This window comes from Pithys albifrons, chromosome 14, assembly GCF_047495875.1.
Source record: "Pithys albifrons albifrons isolate INPA30051 chromosome 14, PitAlb_v1, whole genome shotgun sequence".
In the NCBI taxonomy this organism is placed as follows: Eukaryota; Metazoa; Chordata; class Aves; order Passeriformes; family Thamnophilidae; genus Pithys; species Pithys albifrons.
The window spans coordinates 18,012,795-18,035,339 of NC_092471.1; the positions used below are offsets into that span (position 1 = coordinate 18,012,795).

General features: G+C 44.5%; 1 protein-coding gene and 1 long non-coding RNA gene across 2 annotated transcripts in view; one reads left to right on the plus strand and one right to left on the minus strand.

The window, feature by feature from the left end:
- LOC139678588 (uncharacterized) lies at window positions 1-10,830 on the plus strand. The gene is made up of 3 exons (XR_011699052.1): window positions 1-166; window positions 7,266-7,310; window positions 8,744-10,830. It is a non-coding gene; the product is annotated as an uncharacterized lncRNA (long non-coding RNA).
- The window catches only part of C14H8orf48 (chromosome 14 C8orf48 homolog), a 17,805-nt gene continuing 6,023 nt past the window's right edge, over window positions 10,764-22,545 (minus strand). Inside the window, exons 4-7 of the mRNA XM_071569518.1 lie at window positions 19,701-19,933; window positions 16,926-17,078; window positions 15,736-15,830; window positions 10,764-10,996 (exon numbers count right to left, since the gene is read on the minus strand). Of these exons, the coding sequence (XP_071425619.1) occupies window positions 10,993-10,996; window positions 15,736-15,830; window positions 16,926-17,078; window positions 19,701-19,933 (485 nt within the window). The 3' untranslated portion in view covers window positions 10,764-10,992. The remainder of the gene's footprint in view (window positions 10,997-15,735; window positions 15,831-16,925; window positions 17,079-19,700; window positions 19,934-22,545) is intronic.

Sequence of the window (22,545 nt, forward strand, 5' to 3'; positions counted from 1 at the left end):
GCTGCTGAGGGGGTGCGGAGCTGGTCCACCCTCCGCATCCGCAGCGCCGGCCCCGCACCGGGAGAGCCGCCGCCGCCGGGGCTTTGGGGCTCCAGGCTGGGAGCTTGCCCGGCCCGCTGGCCCCTGGGAAGGACCCGGTGAGTCGCGCAGGATGTGGCCGGAGCAGGTGAGTGTGCGTGGATGCGATGGATGGATCCTTTGTGTGGAGCCGGCGGCTCACTGGGAGACAGAGCTGGGAGGGGGCAGCGAGGGCAATTTTCTAAATGGACTCGTCCAAAAGGCTTGTTCCCTTCCCCGCCGAGCGCCTTTCCCAAGGGATCTGCCCGATGCGCTGATTCCCAGCAAAGCCCGTTTTCCCGGCGCGGGGACGGGCAGCGCCTGCGGCAGAGGGGCCGCCCGGGCCGGGCACGGGCAGAGCGCGGGGGATGCTCCGCTGCATCCTGCGGTGCTGCTCCAGCCCCTGCAGCCCTCCGGCCGAGCACACGGCGAGGACCCGGCACACGGCGCTGGCACAACCCCGAGCGTAACAGGGACTGGCAGGGCACGGCTGGCTCTGACGTGCGCGGCTAACACGGCACGGTACCAGTGTATAGGCTGGCATGGCACGGCTCTGCACAGCGATAGCCCCGTGCCAGGCTGGCATGGCACTGTACCAGTGTACAGACTGACATGGCATGGCACTGCATGGTACGATACCAGCGTGCAGGACTGGCACGGCACTGTGATATCTGTGTACAGGACTGGCACGGCATGGCACCAGGCAGCATGGTGCTAGGCTGCAGGTTGGCATGGCATGGCACCATGATACACAGTTTGAGAGGCTGGCACGGCACAGCACAGTACCAGCGTGCAGGCTGCCATGGCACAGCAGTGTGATACCCATGTGCAAGGCTGGCAGGGCACCGCCCCAGTGTGCCACACTGGCAGGATCCCTGAGCAGGGTCCAGGGTTCCCCTGCTCACCCTGCTGCCCCGCAGCCCGGCCCAGGGCCATTTGTGGTTCCCGCTGGGTGTCCTGCTCTAGTCCAAGGTGTGACCCTCCTCCCCTGGATGCCAGAGCTTTCCACACTCCCTTCCCAAAGAGGTCCATCATCCTCTCCCAGCACAAAGGTGTGCTGAGCACCCTGTAACATCCCTTCCCCCTCCTCTCCTGTGTTGTGCATCCTCCTCTCCATGCCCACCATGGCTCCAGAGACCCCTCCGTCCTTCCCCTCCATCCCACACCTTGTCCTGCTCCCTGTGCTTGAATGAACCTTTCACCCCTCCATCCCATCCCACCCCATCCCATCCACTCTGGCATCTGCGTGGTGACTCTGACACGTTAGCTGATCTGAAAGGCATTTTCACAGAACTTTTCCCATTTGGAATGTGATTTGGAGCTAAAAGGAAAGTCTCTGCTGTAAGCACCGAATGCTGGAGATCTTAATTCCCTTCTGTCCCCTCGCCTACTCTTTCAGCCTCAGTGCTGGGACCAGTTCCTTGTACACCAGTTCAGCCACACCAGTCCCAGGTTCCTGGGCTTCAGCCGGGGAGAGGAGGGCAGTGAGAAGGAGGGAAGGTGCTTCTTGCTCACCTACAACTCCCAAATCACACACAGACTATTCCCAATCCGTGTTGTGGGAATAGAAATGGGATCGTATTCCAGAAATGTTTAGACATGTAGGAGCTACCTCTAAAGTGACATTCATCACTCCCCCTCTCAGCCCCTGCTCCCTCCCACTCTCCCATTATTATTTTCTTTGTGCAATTTGGAAGGTGAAATTCCCTGAGTGCTGAATATATGGCAGTCTTAGATTGTGCCTCTTCATCAGGAACAGCCACAGTGGCAGGAAGGAGAGTTTTCTTTTTAAATGAGTTGGATGAAAACTTGAATGTTTAAAATATCTTTTGCTCTTTGGTATATTAAAAAAAAAAAAAAGTTATCCCTGCAGGAGTTTTAATCTTGGCAGATTTTAGACCCAAGAGAAAGGCTGCAGAGCCTCCCATCCATATGGAAGGGAAGGAGAAATAGGGAAAGGAGAGATGAAATAGAGATGAAATAAGGAGGGGGACATAAAAACCGATCTAATGTGCACATCCCCATCACAATCAGCCCAGAATCAGAACCCTCCTTCACCTGCACAGAAAATGAAAATATAGGAAAAAGAACATTTTTGTTCTTAGGTTTTGGGTTTGTTCATTTGAATTCAGCTCTAAACAGCTTTCAGTTTTCATTTACCCCCTAACTCAAGGGAACAATTAAACATCCACCTCTATCTGCACTGCTAAGTCCTTGTTCTGGCTCCAGAATATAACCCAGAGCATTGGTGCAAACTGAGCCTAGACACAGGCAAAGGGGGAAAAATCCCTGAGCAGGTTTAAGCACCAGGGCTCGTATTTTCACAGAATAACATTTGAAATAGAGACCAAGGAGAAAATTCCCAGGTCACCCCTGTAATCACAGGATGTAACTGCCTCTGATTTTGGAAGGGAGGAACAGCATCAAAAATAAGTATGAACTGAAATAGAAAAGAAAAACAAAATTCAAAGGGAAAAAGAATCCCCATTTCACAGGGCACATTTTTTAGCTGATGATCTAAGCCTTTAGCAGGAACGGCTTATCAGGAAAATCCTCCCTCCAAAAAGAAGGATGGTGGTGCTGTTTTGAGGAAAACAGTCTCATCAGAGTTTTTAAGAGGCAGTGAAGCCTATTTTGAAGTGAACACCATGAAAGAACTACTTAGAGAGTAGCACTTTGATCCAGCACTGTTTTCCAAGTTTCAAAGCTAAAAAAAGCCAAAGCCTTTCCTAAATATAAGCCTGTGAAAGGAATAGGCCTCATTGTCTCTCCCTCACATGTTTCTGTCCATGTCTAAAGCTCAGTCCACACACCTATGGGGAGCACTTAATAAAAGCTACCCTAGAAATGTCATCCAAGGATTTCACTGCTCAGAATAATAAACTTTGCCCATTAGATAGACAAGAAGGCTAAAACATGAATCACAGGCACCTTTTAGTGACACTGGGTTAGGGAGAGTATCCATCAGGTGTCACTTTAAAACCTGACTCACATGCAGTTTGTTCCTGGTAAAAAGCAGGAGCAACTTCCATAAGGATCTGGGCTTTGTAGAGCTCAAAGATCTGCCAAAACAGGCACTTCCAGGCAGGCTGTAATCACACCTAAAAAGCTGCTCTGATAATCAAATCACAGTTATACTAAATTAACATCTTATACTACCAGAAGTCACCAGTAAAACCAGTGGGATGAGTATCACCTTCAGAGAGAGCCTGAATCTAAACACAGCACAGCTGTTGCTTCAATTAATCCATGCTTCAGGGATTAATTAATTAGAGTTAAAGCCTTAAAACCAGAATTAGCTCCATGTGGCTCCTCTGTAAACTGAATATCCAGGAAAGCACTACCTTCTGTTTCTGGCTCCAAGAGCTCTGCTGGAACCCAAAACCAGATTCCTAAGAAGTGGCAGGTCCTACAACTTCCAGCTAAATCATGGAAGCTGCTTTGCTCAGCATCTTTCAAGGCAGACTGGAGATGGGATCAGGTTCTGCCCTAAAATTACTTGGTTTTCTCATCCACCAAAGAATCCCTGAGTTATCCAAGCCCAGAGCAGCTTCAAGGAGCATCAGGATCCCACCAGACAGAGTTCCTTTGGTAGGAACTGAACTTTCCTTGGTTCACAGGTCTGGCCAACACTGGAAGGAGTTACCACAAGTGCTTCCAAAACCTGCAGCCTTTTCGTCTTCTTGCATAAGAAAACCTCAGGTATAACAAAGATGGAACAGGTGAACAACTGCTAAGAGCAGAATTTTCTTGTACTCCTGGATAAAACTGGTCTAAAGTGAGAGACCAGGGCTGGAATTTTGTACACTTAATTAAAAGATTAATTGACTTGCTTAAACCTTTATCTAAGCTGCCAGTTACAGCACTGGAGGTAATCACAAGGGGCTTATGCAAATTCCATTTCCAAGGCTGACCATGTGTAAAAATCTAATACAGATAATTTTTTCCTCTTTTGTTTTGAGATTAACAATATTAAAGAAAAAGGATAAAGAGGTTTGTTTGATTTGAGGACCTTCCAGATAAATTTATGGCACTTAACACCTACAAATGTGGTGACACTACAAATATCCCTAAAGGGGAACATCCCAGACCCCAAAGATACAGATCCTACAAAGGAGGAGGAAGCCTGGCTGAAAGCTGAGCACCTTGAAACCTTAAGATTTCCAAAAGTACTTCAAGAAGCCAAAGATAAACACTTCTGTATAAAGAGGTACATATTTAAAATACTCCTAAACGCTGGCCCTTTGTTCTTACACATGGGTTTCCAGAAGATGCAGCAAGGCTGAAAACCTCCTTGTGTGTTTTCCAAAGCCTTTTCTGCGTCTGCCGTTCCTTCCTCCTCCGTTCCCTCTTCCTTGCCCCCACTCCCATTTGCTCCCACTCTGCCTTTTATCTGCAGTACAAGTGCCTAAGCTGATGTCTTGCTGCACAGCTCTGGGGAAGGAAGAGCCATTTACATCTGAGGTTTCCAGCAAGACGATGGAGACCCTTTGTCCAAATGTTTGCACATCAAAAGGATGCAAATTTCAGGAAAGGAGCCACATTCTCCTCTAGAGCAATTAAAATGGAAGAGACAATTTGAAAGGCAGCAGGGAGATTTACAAGAAGACTGAAGGCAAAAAGAAAGAAAGCCTGGGACTATATTAAAAAATCAATATATATTTAGGGTTATATAAATGGTAGAAGTAATTCAGCATTGGCACAGTGAATGTAGGGACATGAACATGGGACAGAAACCAAGATTCTCCTGCTACTGATATCAAAGAGATTTTTTTATATTTTCAGGTCAGTCACCTTTACTTTGGAAAGATGTTTTTTCTGTTCCTTTGAGAAGAGTATTGGACCTTTTCCTCACTTGCTGCTGGTTGATATGTCCTTATCAACCTCTATGGACCTTCTCAAACATCCTTAATCATCAGCACCAGGAGGGCCAAGGAGGTCTGAGTCAGCCAAGGTCAGGCATTTACAATCAGCTTCCCAGTAGAACAAGGACCTGCAGGAGCTCCTGTGTGATTCCTGGCCTTCATCCTGCTGATGAAGCTGAAGATCCCAGACATGCACCAAACTCAGGCCTTCCTTTGAACACAGAATCACAAAGCAGAGTCATCCCAACAATATAAAACCCCCAAACCACGTCCAACTAAAATTTCATGTCGGTCTGGTCTCTCACAGGGTATTTTGAGGTTTTTATTTGTTTATTTTAGGGCTACAATGCAAATGCTGTTACTCTCTTTGATGTAACACTGATAACATCATTAGTACCAAGGTTCTGGCAAAGCTTGCCCTTATGGAAAGGGAGGAATCTCAGTGAGATCAAAAAGGTGTTGATGAACATTTTTATCTCCTTTCAGTAATTCAGGATTTGACAGATGTCAATAACCAGAATTAATCCTTAAGACACTGATTTTTGTTGCTGTAATTTGCTTTGTTCCTCCCACATAAATTGCATCCAACCCACTCTTACTTTCCACCCTCAAAAACTACAAAACCCCCTGAAAAATCTGTTTCTCTTTCCTTGCTGGAGCACTCAGAGGCACAGAGGTCAAGCCTGGAGAATAAAAGGAAAGACAATCCCTGTACTAAGGATATTACAAACCAAGGAGCAGATTTCGTCCTCCCTGCCTTATACTGAGTTGAACTTTATATCTTGCTAAGACAAAAAGACATGGAAACAGAGCCAGGGTGAGAAAGTCCATCCCTGGGAAAGGATGTGCTACACCAAGAGCCTGAGCTTATATAAATATCCAACACCACTATTTCATTAAAAGGTTTAAAAATATAACTTCCACATATTCTAATGGGCTTTGACAGAAAGTTTATTCTGGCAAATCAGTATTTTCAGACACACACACACAATTCACTCCCATCATTTTTGTCAATACCTGAATCTTTCTAAAGTATTTTACTAAATGTTAATGGGAATTAAATGTGCACAGGCCTGAAATCCTGGTTTGCATGTTTGCAATGCTCAGGCCAAATACACCAAAAAATTATGACTCACACAAAACCAACAAAACAATGGGAGAATTGTTTATTCTCTGCTCTTTGAATTAAATTAGAGCCCAGGCAAGGAAGAACACTTTGAGGTTCTTTTTTTTAATGCAAAGTCTCCTTCTCTTTGCACATCCCCTGGCTGAACTTCCCACGGTTCCTCTCCAGCCCTGCAGTCACTGTCCCTGCAGGATTCCTTTCCATGCTGGACTTGTGTCAGGAGCTCCTCGTCCACTCTTCTGCCCCCATCACTTCCAAGTGACACCCAGGCATGTTGATTCCCAGGAAAAAGCAGGAGTTCTCCCACAAAACTTCCTTCCTGTGTGGCAGACACAGGAGGTGGGTCCCTCCAGGCACAGTCGGCAGTTTTGGAGTTTTCTCTCACCCTTTTTGCCATCCTGGCTCACTCATCTGATGTCTAAGAATTTAATGTAATTTTAGAAGGTTTTAGAATTATATAGTCCCTGCTGAGTTGCTCTGATCTTAAGTGTGAATATTAAAGTGCCTTTCTCATGAGCTGGCAGACCTTGTCAAGGCTGAGCTGTTTTTCAGCAGACACCTGCAAGATAACAAAGACAAACAACAGGAGAAGGCCCAACTGCCCCCCCTCCCCGGGATGAAGGGGGTACATTGGCAGAACTTTTGGGTGGGCATTAAAAAGAAATGAGAATTCTGATTGGATGTTAAAAGCAGGTATATAAACCTTGTAACTTCCTGACCTGAGGGTCAAACCCCCTCGGTTTAAACGTGGAAGCTTCTTCTAATAAAACCCTATATCTTTCTCCATTAATTTGTCTTAAGTGTGTCTTGCTTCACAGGGATTTGCAATCCAAGGCATCACATCCATGCCCAAGCAGCAGAAGGGAGCACTCTTTGCCCTCAGGAAGCACAGGCAGAGCAGCAAGTGGTGGTGGCACTGCTGAGGTTTGGTCACAGCTAGGCAGGATCTGCAGCAGAGCCACCAACACAACACTCAGACATGGTTTGGAAGGGATTCCTCCCCAAAAGCAGCCTCCTACCCCAAAAGGCAGCTGGAGCACAAGCAGTACTTTGCAGATGTAAGATTTTCAAAGCATTCCTGTTCTGTTTTTGAAAATCCACATCCCTGAACTGATGGAGATGGAGTTACAAATGACATCCCTGCACCTCCTGAGCAGTCCAGTCCAGTTCCAGCTGCCTAATGACTTCTGACCCTTTATATTTTACTTTCCCCACAGGAACCTGAGGGCTGTGGATACAGATGATATGAGACACAGGTTCAGGCAAGTATGACACCATCTGATTTCTCTTCACATTGAGACATTCCATGCTCATGGACTTCCATGTGGGCAGAAGACACTTGGCTGCTCCATAAATCACAGGGGCATTTCTCAGCTTCTGAGGTTCCTTTATTGCAGTTTCTTCCTTTAGGCTACTTGAGAAAGATGTTGAATATGTAGCCAAGTAGCACTAAAATATTCTGTTGTCATCCCCTCCTGATCTATGACTTGCCAGCAGTGCAACATGTAGACATCCATCAAGGATGTGCTACGTTGCACTTGGTCCCTCATGTGAAATGAACTTTCAATCAGATTTAGAAACCCCTCAATTACAGTAAAATCTGATTTTCCAACTTGCTTTAAACCCCACAGTTCTTTCTGAGTCTGTGAACATATTGTTCCAAACTGGCAAGAACTGCTATTTACATCCTTTACCATCAACAGAATGCTAATCTACATAAACAGTCGTTATTGCTACCAAGAATGTGCTGTTAATTAGCAAGAGAGACCCTCAGTTCTCTGCTAGCCTGAGTGGGATGAACCTCACATTTCTATAAAGAGGGTGAGTTACAACTGCAGCCCATCAAACAGAGCATCTCTGAACAATTACCCTCCAAGATCTCTGAAACCTAATTTTGCCCTCCAAGCATTTGGGAGGAGGGTGGAGGGGGTTTAGAACAGGCTGTTGATTGAAATAAATAGCCCTGAACCTGCTTAGAGCTCCTCAGAGTAAAATATCCTGGAGCCAAGTCCTGAGTGGAAGCAGGAATGAAGAGCAGCCCAGCCTTGATCCTCCTCACATTTAACTCTGAAATGGGATTTGGATCAGGGGGAGGGCACAGCAGCTCCTGAGAATTGCTCAGTTGAGTAAATTTTTTGGATTTGTCACACACAGCACATATCAAAGCCAAATGACTTAAATGTGTTTGAAATTCCATCAGAATTCAGAAAGAGTAGGGGTTTTAAATTTTAGATTACAGCTCAGTGCCTGTAGGGGAGCTCTTCAATAATCCTGTGTCGTTTTTCACCCAGGGCCCTTTTCCACACTCCAGATTTGCAGACAGGGAAGGCACCTCCCCAAGTCCAGGATAAGGAGGACAAACACCCCAAACTCTCTCCAGACAAGCCCAGTCTCAGAGAAGATATCAAAGAGAAGGGGAAATGAAACCCCTTTGTTAATGTGAGAGCTCCTGTTTGCAGCTGATTTGGTTGATGTGTGTGCTGTGAGCAAAACCAAGCCTGCCCTCAGTCACAGAACGTGTCTTAGATTTCACTCTCTTTTGGGAATACCTGGGAGGAGAAAAAAAAACCCTTTTCACTGAAACAACTCCTAAAATATAAAGTACACTCGTTGCAGTGCTTGAAGGCTGATGATAAGCTCTGCCACCACAATGTCATGGAAAATTGATTTGATTTTCTCCAATTATCTCTTCTAGAACACAAAGAATCCCAAACTGACGCAAGGCTGAGCTTCCTCCTGCCCCTTGATGAAGAAAACACATTGCTGAGCTCTACACGTGGGATACAGAGGAGCTGTGCTGGGAACTTGGGGAACTTTACAAACACCTCAATTACAGTAAAACCTGATTTTCAAACTTCCTTTAAAATCCACAGTTCTTTCTGACTCTGTGAACATATTGTGAACCCCCTGGCTGAGTAAAGCAAGACCATTCCTGAGCCCCACCCATGCCTGGAGAGGCCGAGCAGAAAAGTGTCCCCTGGGTGACACAGGTGGCAAGGGAATCCTAGTTCTGACTTCTTTGGGAATACTGAGGACAGCCACTGGATCCCAATGAGGCCCAAGTTCAAGGAGGTTCCTGGACCTGCTCTTTTGGCCTCGCCAGACTATGAAAACTTTGCTAAACTCAACACCAGCAGAGACGCTGAAGGTGAGCAGCTGGAGGGGTCCCTGTCGTCCACCATCGCGCTGGTTGTCGTGCTGACCATCATCTTCTCCTTGGTCGTGACATCCCTACTCACCTACTGCTTTCACAAGTGGAAACTGAGAGGGAAAATACTGCAGAAAGCACAGGAGGAGTACCAGAAAGACCATGAAAAGAGCATTTGCCAAAGCACACCTGTACCTGTTTCATAAAAAAGGGAAAAAGGGATCCACCGTGAAGAACTCTTGAATTACCTGGAGATGAATATAATGAAAGAACTGCAACTGTGAAATTTCCAAGCAAATGCATCCTCATTTTATCTCATTTCTAAGAGTTGTTAGCCGTTTGGAGATTTCCTACAGCTTTATTATGCATATATATATACATATATATATATTTAGTCTCATTTGTGTGGAGTAAACCCAACACAATCGTGTATTTTTAATCTCTTTTGTCATTTTAATCTCTCCACAACCTGTCTGGGCAACCTCTATCAATGACTCTTTACTATGGGAGGCCCTGGCACAGGTTGGGCAGAGAAGCTGTGGCTTCCCCATCCCTGGGAGTGTCCAAGGCCAGGTTGGACAGGGCTTGAAGAGACCTGAGCTGGTGGAAAGTGTCTCTGCCCATGGCATGGGTGGGACTGGATGGGCTTTGAGGTCCTGCCTAATTCTAACCATTATTCTCTGTTGTACTAAAATAGTAAATTCAAAGCTGTTGCTCAGTCCCTTTCAAAAATCCACTGAAAGGTAAAAGGTCATGATTTGGTCAATGCAAACCAACTGATACAAACCAGTGGAGTTGTGTTTTCTTACACTGACCTAATCACGGGCTGAAGGGGATGAAATCCAACTGGAGCCTTGAGTAAATCAGATCCCCAGATGCTCAACAGCAGCCTGGTCCTGCCAGCCTGTTCTTGAGGAACTGCTCATGTCTTCAAAGACACTCCAAGCAGGACCAAGCCTGAAATTTAAGTCAGGATATTCTTTGTGCAGCGTTCAGTGCTCCAAGGTGCTCATGGCATTGCAGCCACAGGTGGATTAAGGACACTCAGCACTGGTGGAACCCAACTTCCCAAGGGAAGAGCAAGCCTACCACTCATTTTTCAAGTAACTATTTAACTTCTGATTATTTTTAAACCAAGGATACAACAGTGTGTTTCTATTTTCATAGCCTGTAATATCAATGCCACAGAGAAACAACAGATCTATTGTGAGTAGCCTATAGAAGTAATATTTTCTAACAAAGTGATGGCTGTAATATTAATATATGTCATTGTTTTACAAAGTAGAAACCATGCAAAGTTCCCCCCAAGCCCCCTGCTCAAGGATCTCGCTTGCTTGCATTGCCAGTGATGCTGTAGGTATTTTTAAACAAGCTATAATGCTGTGATGATGCTGTAAACTTGCTTCTGTAGGCAAAAAATGTTCTATTTAAAAATGTCAGGGTGAGGGATGTAAATGTTCTGAAAGTGCTATCAACTTAAAATATTAATTTCCACAGAGTACTCTACAGATTCTGTTCCATGCTACAGATATATTTTACAAAGGTATTTATGGGTCATACACACCAGTCTGTGAGAACAGTACTATTTTATTACAAAATAAAGAAATGAATAAACAAGCAGTGAATATCCATACCCAGAAGCTGGAAGATGTTTGGGTTTTTTAAATTACCCTGCTCAATTCTACAGGTAATTTGAAAGCTGGAAGAGGATTTTGTATCTTATTGCCAGGAGGGAACCACCCTCACTCATCTCCCAGCCTCTCCCATCCTGTTAGCACAGCCAAAGATCTCCAGAATCAGCTGTGGAGGAGAAAGACACAGTTAGTTGCATGGAAACAATGCATATGTAGTATTTATGAGTATTTTTGGCCAGATTACAGCCCATGTTTTAAAGCCAGGGGCATTCAGAGGAGCAGCCCTGGTGCAGGCAGTGCTCTGCACACACTGTCTGCTGAGTTCTCACTGAGGGCAGACAATAAAAACACATCCTGCAGAAACCAAACCAAAGGGTAATAAAATCACACGTTGAAGAATGTGAAAATGCTTCAAAAAACACAGGGCTGGAAGCACTCCAGCCCTTGCTGAAGGATCTATGGATGGTTTGGGAGAACTGCAGCTCAGGGGTTTGCTGAGGAAGAGCTGGGTGCTGTGTCAGCGACAATTCTGCTGAACACCGTCCCTTCCAGCAGCAAAACCTCATCCTCAGTGCCACCAGCCTGACTTTTTTGTCAAGCTCCCAGTATGAGTAAATGGGTTCAGCTCCTCTTCTTGGAAGCTGATCAAACAGGCTATGGTAAACAGAGAAATACCTGACTGCCCCCACAGCCCAACCCAAGGAGTGCAGATGGATTTATGAAAGGGCAGTGAGTGAGCCCAGGGGGGGCCTGAAGTGCTTCAGCTTTGAGTAAAAGTTCAGAGAAAAGGTTCAAGATTAACGTAAGGAGGTCAGGAAGATGGTTGGAGGGCTGGAGCAGCTCTCCCACGAGGAAAGGGTGAGAGAGTTGGGATTGTCCAGTCTGGAGAGGAGAGGAGAAGGCTCCAGGGAAACATTTGTGTGTCCTTTCAGCTTTGGAACAGGACCTACATCCCTGGAAGTGCCCAAGGCCAGGTTGGATGGGACTTGGAGCAACCTGGGCTAGTGGAAGTTGTCCCTGTCCACTTCAAGGGGTGGGACTAGATGAGCTTTAAGGTCCCTCCCAACCCATACTGTTCTATGATCCTACACTGGACCCCTGGGACCACATGTTTCCTCAATAGCTGGAAATCATTATTCAAGTATCACAGAATCCCAGGATGGTTTGGGTTGGGAGGGACCTCAAAGCTCATCCAGTTCCAACCCCCTGCCATGGGCAAGGACACCTTCCACTAGCCCAGTTCATCTTCGAATATGTTTATCTTTGTTCCCAGCTCAGATCCGGGCAAGCTGATTACACTAAACCTTCATTCCCATCCAGAGCTGTGCCAGAGGCCTACTGGAATTGAGATGGAAGTTTATCCTAGAGGAGATACAAGGAGGTGGCCTGATGAGCGAAAACGCTGTAAAAAGAACTGCTAAGAGAAGGGGTTGTTTTTTTTTAGCAGCAAAGGGATTTACTGACAACGTTGGAGGCACAGCCAGTTCATACTGGGCAAAAACTTGCCTAACTTGTTTGTGGAAAATGAGTCATTTATAGTCTTAAGTTCATAGTTAACAGCTTCTAATTTCCATATTAATGACTAGGCAGAATCTTGGGCAGAGCTTTCCTTTTGGCTTCAAATTTGGGTAGTGGTCTCCTGACTTCATCCCTCAGGGTGGTCTTGAAGTGTCTTCATCACTGTTGGACTTTGGCTTTTCTTTATTTGATGACATGACCTGTAAAACTTGTAAAACCTTGGCTTCAACTCTGCAAAATCTTGGATCTTTACCATTTCATCCTATGGAAATGTCTAGCTTAGTTTAATGTATGACTTTTTAACTCATGGTACACTGGTCTCTAAAATTACTAAATGGTAGGTACTAGAACAAAGCAATTTAGGGACTCCAAGCTGTTCACTGGCTGTGCTGTGCAAACAACATTTTGCAGAGCAGAATTAGAAACTTCACCAAACTAGGTGTCTTTTGGTCTCTTTTCTCTTTCATGGCCCAAGAGATGGACAGGAATGAGACCAAGTAATGACTGTGCCTTGCAGCCAGGTTAATTTTTTTCATACCAAAAGCAAGGACAAATGGGAGTGAAAATTCCCTTGCTGCAGTCCAGGAAACCAATTTTAATTTGAAGAATATAATTTTATCCAAAGGGTCAGTTATAAAGCATAACATCACAAAAGTGGTTATCAGCATACACATAATGTAAACCAGCTACAGATGATAAACCTCCTCTGTTTGCACAAAGTTCACAGCAGTAAACTCTACATCATCACCAATCATTCAGAAGATTAAATAATGCAACTCTGTGTGGCATGAAAGGCAGGAAGTCAGAGCTCCAAAGCACTTCCACCAGGCAGATTGATTTGTTTCTGAGCCACAGCTGCTTTCCATATGAATCCCCCTTGAGCCACCAGCTCCTTTTATACCCCAGCAAGCACAACCAAGGCAACAGATGAATCAATATCCCTTGATCAGAGTTTTAGAGTGTTTCTTGAGATCAGAAGAAAAATCTGCTGCTGGGGGGGAGCTCCTGTAAGGCAACAAAGGAAAAGAGATGATCCACGCTCTTTCCCACATCCTCCCTGTCAGAGAGGTTGGATCTCCAGCCTCCAAAACTGCAGGATTATAAAATAAATTATTTAGAGGCCTGGATCATTCATCCCACAGTACATCCCTGGGAGCTGCTACAAGAAAACAGGAGACAAACACTCAGATCTTGGTGTCATTCCCAATGAAAAAATGAAACAACTGTAGTGAGCAGCAGGAAATGCATTCAAGAGAGAGCAGCAAAACATGCTTTGATTTCCACAGGAGGTACCTGAGTTGTGTTTGTAACATTTATACAAACAAATGAGAACTGTGCAGTCACTGTGTGTGAGCAGAAAAACTGCTCTGCAGACAAATATTGTCAGACACCTAACCCAAATAACTCACAGTTCAATGCATTTACATAAAGGCTCCACAGGAGCTGCAAAGAAATATTGTGGTGTCACTACAAAGCCTCTGTGTACTGAAAAGAAAAATACCAAAATATATGGATTATTTTTAAGGCTCCTGGAACTCACATTTTGTGAGTTTTGTGAGGGATGAAACCTTAAAAAAAACCAAACCCAAATTATATTTTAAAGGATTCAGCTCCTTCACCTGCCAGCCCTTGTGAGACTCCACCTGGGTTCTGGGTGTCTTTTGCCTCATGTTTGCAGATCAAAGAATTCCAAAGGCTCAGGAGAAACAGGGAGTGCAGACCAAAGGATATAAAGAACAGAGGTGGAGCATCTACAAAGAAAAGGTTTGGGAGACTGGAAGGCAGGAGGATGGAGGGATTTAAACATTCCTAAGGATTACAGAGTAAGTGGAAGAAACAAGCAGAGTTTACTCATTACCCAGGTAGCAACATAACCTGCAGCAACAGTCCAAAGGGAAAGCCAAGCTTAGGGGAGTATTTCTGATGGACTGTTTCTGCAAGAAACCAGAACAAGCAGCTGAGGAAGCAGCAAGAACAATCCACATTGAATAACTGAGGGCTGTGCTGTGTGTTCACTTGGGGCTTGACCCACTCAGCATCAACATTCCCAGCAGGTTTTTTAAGCACTAAAAGGCAAAACTTTGCCAACATCTACTGCCATATCCAGCACTTCTCTTCAGGTCTTCCACTGGTTTGTGGGAAGTGAAAACAAGAGGCTAAGCAGCCCTCAAGCACTCTTATAAACACAGAGTGCACAAAAGGCAACAACTACATGGGGATAAAATACAAACCCAATTTCAACAACGTGTTTTCCTGCCCCAAAAATAAAGGCAACAGGAAGATTTAATCCTCTTTGCTTTGCAACAAAAGGTCAGGGAGAGTTCATAGATAAGGATATCCCTTGAAGATTTCCAAAGATCTAAATGTGCAGAAAGTCAGGAAGCTGGAGAGTGATGGGAGTCAGTAACTCTGTGACTCACCCAAGACCACAAGGAGCAGCAGGAGAGATGAGAGGAGCTCTTTCTGTCAGCACTGATCACAAAGCTGGGCTGCAGTCATGCTCACAAATCAGTATAAGGCTTTTGAGGCCACAATGAAGATGATTTCCTTGTCTAACTCACTAGGATTCCCAGCACAAAGCCATTTTACTGGGATGTGCACCAAGCCCCAGATATATTCTTTCAAAGACTGCAGCTTTGTCATCTTGAAGAACTACAGAAAATTACCACGAATTCCAAAGGATATCCAAAAAAAACCAGTCAAAAATATTATTTAGCACCTTATTCCAATTTTCATCCATGTTGTTTTTATTCCCCTGGACACCTCTCCTGTATAGATCCCAGGATTAATTTATTATAATTTCTCGTCCCATTGGCATCCGGAGTCTTGCTGATTAATTTCTGTTATAGCCTCATTATTTCACTTTATAAATACCCCATTTCGTTTTACTGCTTTCTATAGTTACTTTGCAACCTGCTTTTTTCCCTCCTCCACCTGGGGCCCTCACTTGCAATTTCACATGAGACAGTGGGCAAAGATTGAGCTGAAATGCAGTAATTACACCTCCCTGCTCCGACAAACGGAATCATTTATTTTTCTTACGGATGGAAGCAGCTGTGAGCTGCCCTGAAATCCCACAGCAATCCCACCACCACCACCACCACTTACTGCTTGCCAGATTAATAATACAAACTGTTGGCTTCTGTAATTTGAAAAATGCATCGAGATGGATTACAGTGTGTTACATTTGCATTTAGGAAGAATGAGAGCTGACTCCCAACCCTGACACAACACACTGGGCATATCTGGTTCCACCTGCAGGAGTATTAAATCACCACCCAATTCATCACTGCCAGAGCAAGTTATATCCATAATGGTTGGTATTCCATGTGCAACTCTCCCAGTTCTTTATGTCATTGAGTCATGTTTGCCACTTTCAGGCCTTACACTTTCTGGTCTTTCAGCCTTTGCCATAAGTCACTGGGATCCTCTGAAGGTCTGGGGAAGCTTCTGAATGCTTCTTCTAGAATGGTAAGCACGTCCTGAAATAGAAGGGAAACATGGAAATTAATTGGGTTTGGATTCCTGGCATTTCTCATGTTCTGTGCCATAGATCTACCTCTGGCAGCTACATCCAGTCCCTCCAAAGCAGCTGGGTTGGCAGCACTCACCAGCACCCTTTGGTGGGGTGGTAAAGTGTCCTAGTTTAAAACTCTGTGGAGCTGCATGGCCAGTGACCTGCCCCCACAAAGCAGGTTTCTTCCCTAAGAAGGGAGAGGGAAAAGCAGCTGGACTTTGAGGGAAGCAGGGAAAGAAGCAAAGAGCAAAGAAGTGAAGCTTGACACTGAAGTCATTAAATTTCAGGTATGGATTGAGGGAGTCAAAACTCAGGAGACTGGATTTATTGGGGGAAAAGAGAGTATGGTACAGCACAAATTCCCACCCTGCTCAGAAGCATGAAAAGAGAAGGAAAGCTTCTGGAAGCTCATTCCCTGCTCAGGAACAACGTGCCTTCAATCTGACTCCCTTTCAGGGAGGGGCAGAAGAGTTCTTCCTTCAGGAAGACCACCCTGAGGAGCAGCCACAGAAGACCCAAGGAATTCTGCACCTTTCAGCTGCATGGCCTACCATGTGCTCTAGAGGCCCTTCCCAACAATAAAGCTTCAACTTTTGTGACACTGGCACAGAAAGGAAACAGTTTGCCCAAGAAGAAATCTCAGGGTATCCAGAAGGCATCAGGGTCCTATTCCAAGATTCTTACACCAAAGGATGAGCAAGGAGGACCAGTCTGGGCACAGTTACCTGCTATCACATCATGTATTTACCATTTTGTCTTGGACAGCCCACCAGAAAGTGAACTGTGGAGAAATAACCAAGAGGGACCAAGAACCAATTTCAGGACATCCTGGGAATCACCTTCAGCTTCTATAACTCAGGAAGGCTGACATGACTTGATCAGTATGTTGGTCCCAAAGCATTTTATTAGTGATATGGAGCCAAACCCTATTTTGCCTTGCCCTGCATTCAGGTCACTCTGATCTCAGTGCCATCAATCAGGGGAAATCTGACTTAGAGACCCTTGATCTACAGTACCTATAAAATGTACCACCACTTTTTTTTTAACAGTATTTGCTTACTCTGGAGTAAATCTGTTCTTCCAGTTTCTCTTGCATCAAAGCACTTTCCATAAGAGTCTTTTTTTGACGGAGAAAGGCAATCTTGGCCAGCTCTGCTTCCTTCTTCTGGCAGTCAGGGCATGCTGAAGACTTGTGGATTTGAGCTTCTGTCACCTGGAAGAGGAGAGTTTGGTGAAATGAGCAATGGCTGCCCCAGTGTGTCCCACCCCTTAAGAACAATCAATGAAAGTGCAGATGGAGGTACCATCTAGAGACAAAAACTGGCTTTTTAGGCAGCTGCAAAACATCTCATAGTCAGCAATAATTCCACCCTCTCTAACTGCTTGTCCCTGTGCTGACAGTGTTCATGAGGCCTTGAATAACACCCACAGAGGTCATGATTATGTTCACAAATTCTAAGAGGCAAATAAACTCTGAAGCAATTAGTCCAAATATGCAGCCCTGAGTCAGAACACAAACAAAATCCTACAGTTCTCTTTGGGAGATAAACAGTGCTATTTAATAATTCCTGTGCTAGTTCAGCCACCATGAAATCTGAAGTGTATTTAATAGCATTACACAACTCCCAGTGATGGTGCTTTTATAAAATATAAATGGGTTTATCTGATTGCATTCACACTGATTCCATCTGGCTACAGAAACACAGTCAGTTGCTACAAAATCAGTGCATTCAATCCTACCAAGTCACCTCTCAAGCCTCTCTGTTGTCTTCTTCCTTGACCTGCTCTGCATAAAAATGTTATTGTAAGCAATTAAACACAGAAGCAAACAGACAGAGCAGTCACCTTCCTTAGAAAATATATTACCACACTATAAGAGAATGTGGTAGTTTTAGTTAGGCCTCAGTTCAGCAGAGGGACAGGTGTCACCTGACTTAAGCAACCAAAGGAATATTCCATACCAGAAGATGCAAACTGACATATAAATACAGTAGAGCAGGAGGAGTTCTCTCAGTTCCTCATGGCTGCTCGTCTGGGACAGACATAGGATGTTGTTTCCCTGGGCCAGGCCCCATCATTGCTTGCTGCTATGGTATCTTAGGAAGGTAAAATATTTAGTCTTCGTCTTCTCTCCATTTGGGTCTGTTCCTTAGGGGACTGAGTTCTCTTGGGTGATTTGCAGCTAGAATAGTGGGATTTGTGTTGGATGAGGAGTGGGGAGTTACTGTTTGTTATTTCTAACTTGTGTGTGTGTTACATTGTAGTCTCCTTTTCATTTTCTCTGTTCTGTATAAGTATACAACAAGTGAAGTTCAAGTTTTAAGTGTCCAGAAGTTGGGGGGTTTTCTCCCTTTCCTTGGCAGGAGGAAAGAACTCTGACTCTGTATGGGGCAGCTGCCATTTTGCCAGCTCAACCCCAGACAGACAAATAAAGAAGCAGTAAAAAAGTCTACAAAGTCTGGAAGGTAGGTTAACAATAATGCAATGAAAAAAAGGCAGATTGATGAAATTTCGAAACAATTTAAACAGAAAAAAAATCTTCACACTAGAACTGAATTTCAAGTGTTACTCTTAAGTGCAGAGCTGAGGGGAGGAGCTGTGGGGAAAAAACCTGTCCTGTGGTGAGAAAAACCCCTGGGCTGGTGGAAAAGAAAAGCACTTGGAATTGGGGAAAGATGATACAGATGTTTGTTAATCAAGGGACTGAGGTCACCAAGATTTTACTGAATCTGATTTAATTCTTAATATTCCCTAATATCCAAGAAAGCTGGGAGCAGAGCCTTTGGAATCTTCTAATCTCAGAGTCACAAACATTTCCCAGCAAATAATATGCAGCATAATTTGGTAAGTAACTGATGCAAACATAACCAGAAGACAAGACTTTTTTCTTCAGTTGATCCAGGGCTTGCTGTGTGTGCAATAACTGGTGATCCCAGACTTGCTCAGTCACACAAATCATTATTTTATCACCAGACAGTATTCTATGATGATTTGATTATTTACTAGCAACAGTTCTGCAGCAGTGCCTGAAAAAGGTAAATCTTGGGATATTAACTCCAAACCTCTTTCAGAGGCCTGATTTGATCCCTGCATTGTGGCTCTTTGTGCTGGTTTAAAGGTAAACCAGCAGGAGAAACAAACCCAACACAAAAAAGATTATAAATCAGTTACAATTTAATTAAAAAAAAGACAATAAATGCAATGGCACAAACAAAAATTGGTTTTAACCCCCAAACCCAACAGTGTAACCCAGCCCCCGGGGACACAAACACAGTGGGGTTTGTTGGCCCCTGTGCTGAGCCCCACGTGGTTCCCCAAAGGGAAAGGAAGTGAGAAACCTGTTGGTGCAAATGATGTCACAGTCCGGTAGTGGTCTCCTCCTGTCCAGGTTCTGGTCCTCCAAGTCCCCAGACTCCCAAGACTATATCCCCTCAGGTCCAGGTGGGAGCACCCAGTACCTCCCCCAAGGCGGGGAATTACACAATGAGTGATCTCACTCTGGGAGTCAGGGGGGATTTGGAATCATTGACGGCCCATGAGCAGACATGACCCCTCAGGTGGGTGTGAAGGTGCTAATGACTTCCTGGAGGGGAGTTATCACAGCTCTTATCTCACAGGTGTCTTTCACACCCAGCTCCCAGCCTGAGGGGTCAGGTGTGCCCTGGGCAGCTGCTGCAAATGGTCCATTGATAACAGTTCATGGGAAATGAGTAGAGGGTGTGGAATACACAGCTTTGGTCACACCCACACAGTGATAAACTGGTCCCACCTGCTGAACTAGGACACTTTTACTCAGTGGTTTAGCCAAAATGTACATTTTTCTCCCCAGCAGTACCTGTTTCACAGTCTCCCTGGTGTTTTCCAGGAGGATTCTGTTCATCAGCCCACTGGGAACAATACAGCTCCAATCTCCTGTCCCAGTTTCCCTCGCTGGGGCTTCACTCTGCAGCTCCCTTGCCTTGCCCCTGTTGTCCTGCTCAGAGCTCAGCTGCTGGCTCATCCTCTTTATCTTCCTGGTGCAAAAAGACCTGAGAGCATCAAGTTCCTCATCAAATGATTCAGGAATTTCTGTCAGGCATAAATCAGCAAAACAAACCCATCAATTACTGCATCAAGGAAAGAGAAGAATTCCTGCTCCTCTCTCTGTGTGAACCCAAGCCCAGTGTCAGGCCCAGAGGCTGCAACAACAGCAATTAAACACAAATCTGGATGGGGACTGCAGGAACTTGCACAGTAAATCACTATGAATATGCTCCAAAGAGGGGAGGAGATAAGAACCTGAAAGAATTAGGCTACTAATTATTCAGGTTAAATATTAGTAGTTAAATACTGTGACATTAAATAAGCTGACTTTCAATAACTGCCCAATACAGATTCAGCTTCCTCCTACCTGGAACTGCAACTTGCTAAACCATAATGAATTAGCACTTAAAGAGAGCTCTTCATCTGGGAACTCTGAGGACCAATCCAGAAGAAAAATTAGAGGCAGTGTCCATTGAAGTCACTGTGGAAACACCTCAAACAGATTCTCCAATCTACAGCCAGACACTTTTTTTTTTTTGAGGAAATGCAACTACATTGCAAAATACTTTCCCCTAAAGCTTCAATGATCATTTCCTGAATTCTTTATAAGATCCTGTTTAAAAACCATCTTTCCCTCCTTCATCTTTTCTTATCCTTCCCATCGGCATATAAAAATAAATACACTTCAGATGGGTGGGTTAGGATGGATTTCCAATTTCATTCAGTGCTTTGTGGGGGATTTTCCACAGGCTTAAACCAAAATCAATACAGTGTTTCATGGGCATCAGCACAGAATGATGGCCTGATAATATAATTTAAACAATCCCTCCACACTGTCTGTTTTACTCCTTTCCAGGTTTAAACTCATTTTTCCTAGACAAGCACTGCAGATTTCATGGTGTTTGTCTGACAGCCATTCCCATTCCAGTCCCATGGGACACCTTGGCATAACTCCAACACAAATCCTTGCAAAAATATGAAAGTAAAACTTCCCCTAAATGCACTGTGATGAATTTAGTCCTGAGCAGGCAAGATAGAGCTGTGGAATTCTGCAGGGAAACTCAGCATCTCTCCAGAAATGCAGCTGATGTTTATAAAGGACAGGGAGATCCACAGTTAAAACCAAGCAAAGCAGGAATCTGTGAGTTTTGCTCCATGGAGAACACGGAAAATGTATCTTTTGAGTACATCTCAGAGCAACTTACTCCTCCTCAAAAGATGCTGCATCAAATTGACTGAAGATAAAGACACTGATAATTTATAAACACATGAATAAGAATCAGCAATACCTTCAAATGCAATTTAATGAAACCAAATTTTCTTTGTAGGATCATAAACATTTGAGTGAGAACCACCATTTCAGCCATCAGGTGACTTTCCTTACACTTGCAATGTGGAATCCCTGTACAACAGTGTAAATCTTTTTGGGTTTAAACACTAATAAAACAGGGGCATGTTTATTTATGCTGCACATAGAGTTAATAAAAAAATAAAAAAGTTAGCATTGTGCAGGGGGGGGAACCCACAACAAAAGCATTTCAGTGCTCAAACCCATAAAACCCTTGGGGGTCTGTGACAACTTAATCCCAGACTAATTAATTCCTTTAAGGTTCTTCTGACATCCAGAAGTGCACTTTTATGAAGAATTGGTTTCTAATAATGCTTGAATTCTGTGCTGCCACACACCCACCCATCTGCTCATCTGCACCCACAGACACCAGAAGAAACACAAGCAAAGAGAACAGCAATTTTTAAGCCTCGCTGCACGACTCAGTCCTGAAGGTACTTTTTAATATGAATTCCTGTTTAACAGTAAGCTTAAAAAGAATAAAAATTATCAAGGACTATAATTTTACTGAAACAAGAACAAAACAAAACAAAAAAGAGAAAATTCAGCACACAGTTAACCTGTGAACAGTTTTGCCTTTTCTCTGCACACTGACCACAGTTTCAGATTTTCTCCCAGGTGCAGGAGCTCCCTGCATTGGTTGGTCTTACTTCTGCTGCCTCTCATATACTCCCTCCTTTCCATCCCTGGTCCAGACATTCTCCTGCTCCACTTGTGGTGGCAGATTTCAGTGTCACTGCCCTGTGCCCAGAGAATGCCCCCAGTGCCCATTACTGACCCAGAAGAACATTTTCCTGCTGCCCTGAATCCAGCATTCCCACACTCTCTCCATTGAGAGGAAGGAGGCAGAACAGGTGACACGAGCAGCAGAAGTGACACCAAGACAGGCTTCAAGTGAGAGCCACATCTCACATAGCTGCAAGGTCACAAAACATGGAGTTATTCAGGAAGCAAAGCCCCAAAGTGGACTGAGAAGCTGCTGTGGTGACAGAACCCTCGGTGTGTACCAAGAGATAAGTTAATCCCCTTGTCTGCATCCCGAGCCCTGCAGGAAGGTTGGTAACTAAGTGACCTACATAGACTTTGCTTTCTGTGCACAACTCCCATCCCTAAGTATGACATTTTAAATCTGTCAGGGGAGGGAGTCAAAGTCTTGACTTTTCCTTTTGAAACTAACTCTGATTTAACAGGAAAACTGGCAGGCATTTTGTTGTTGTTATGCTCTACTAATACTCTCTTTTAAAAGAAAAAAAGGAGAAAGAGATAATTGTGAAAGGCAGTACTCAGAGTTTGCCTCTGCATCTCAAGA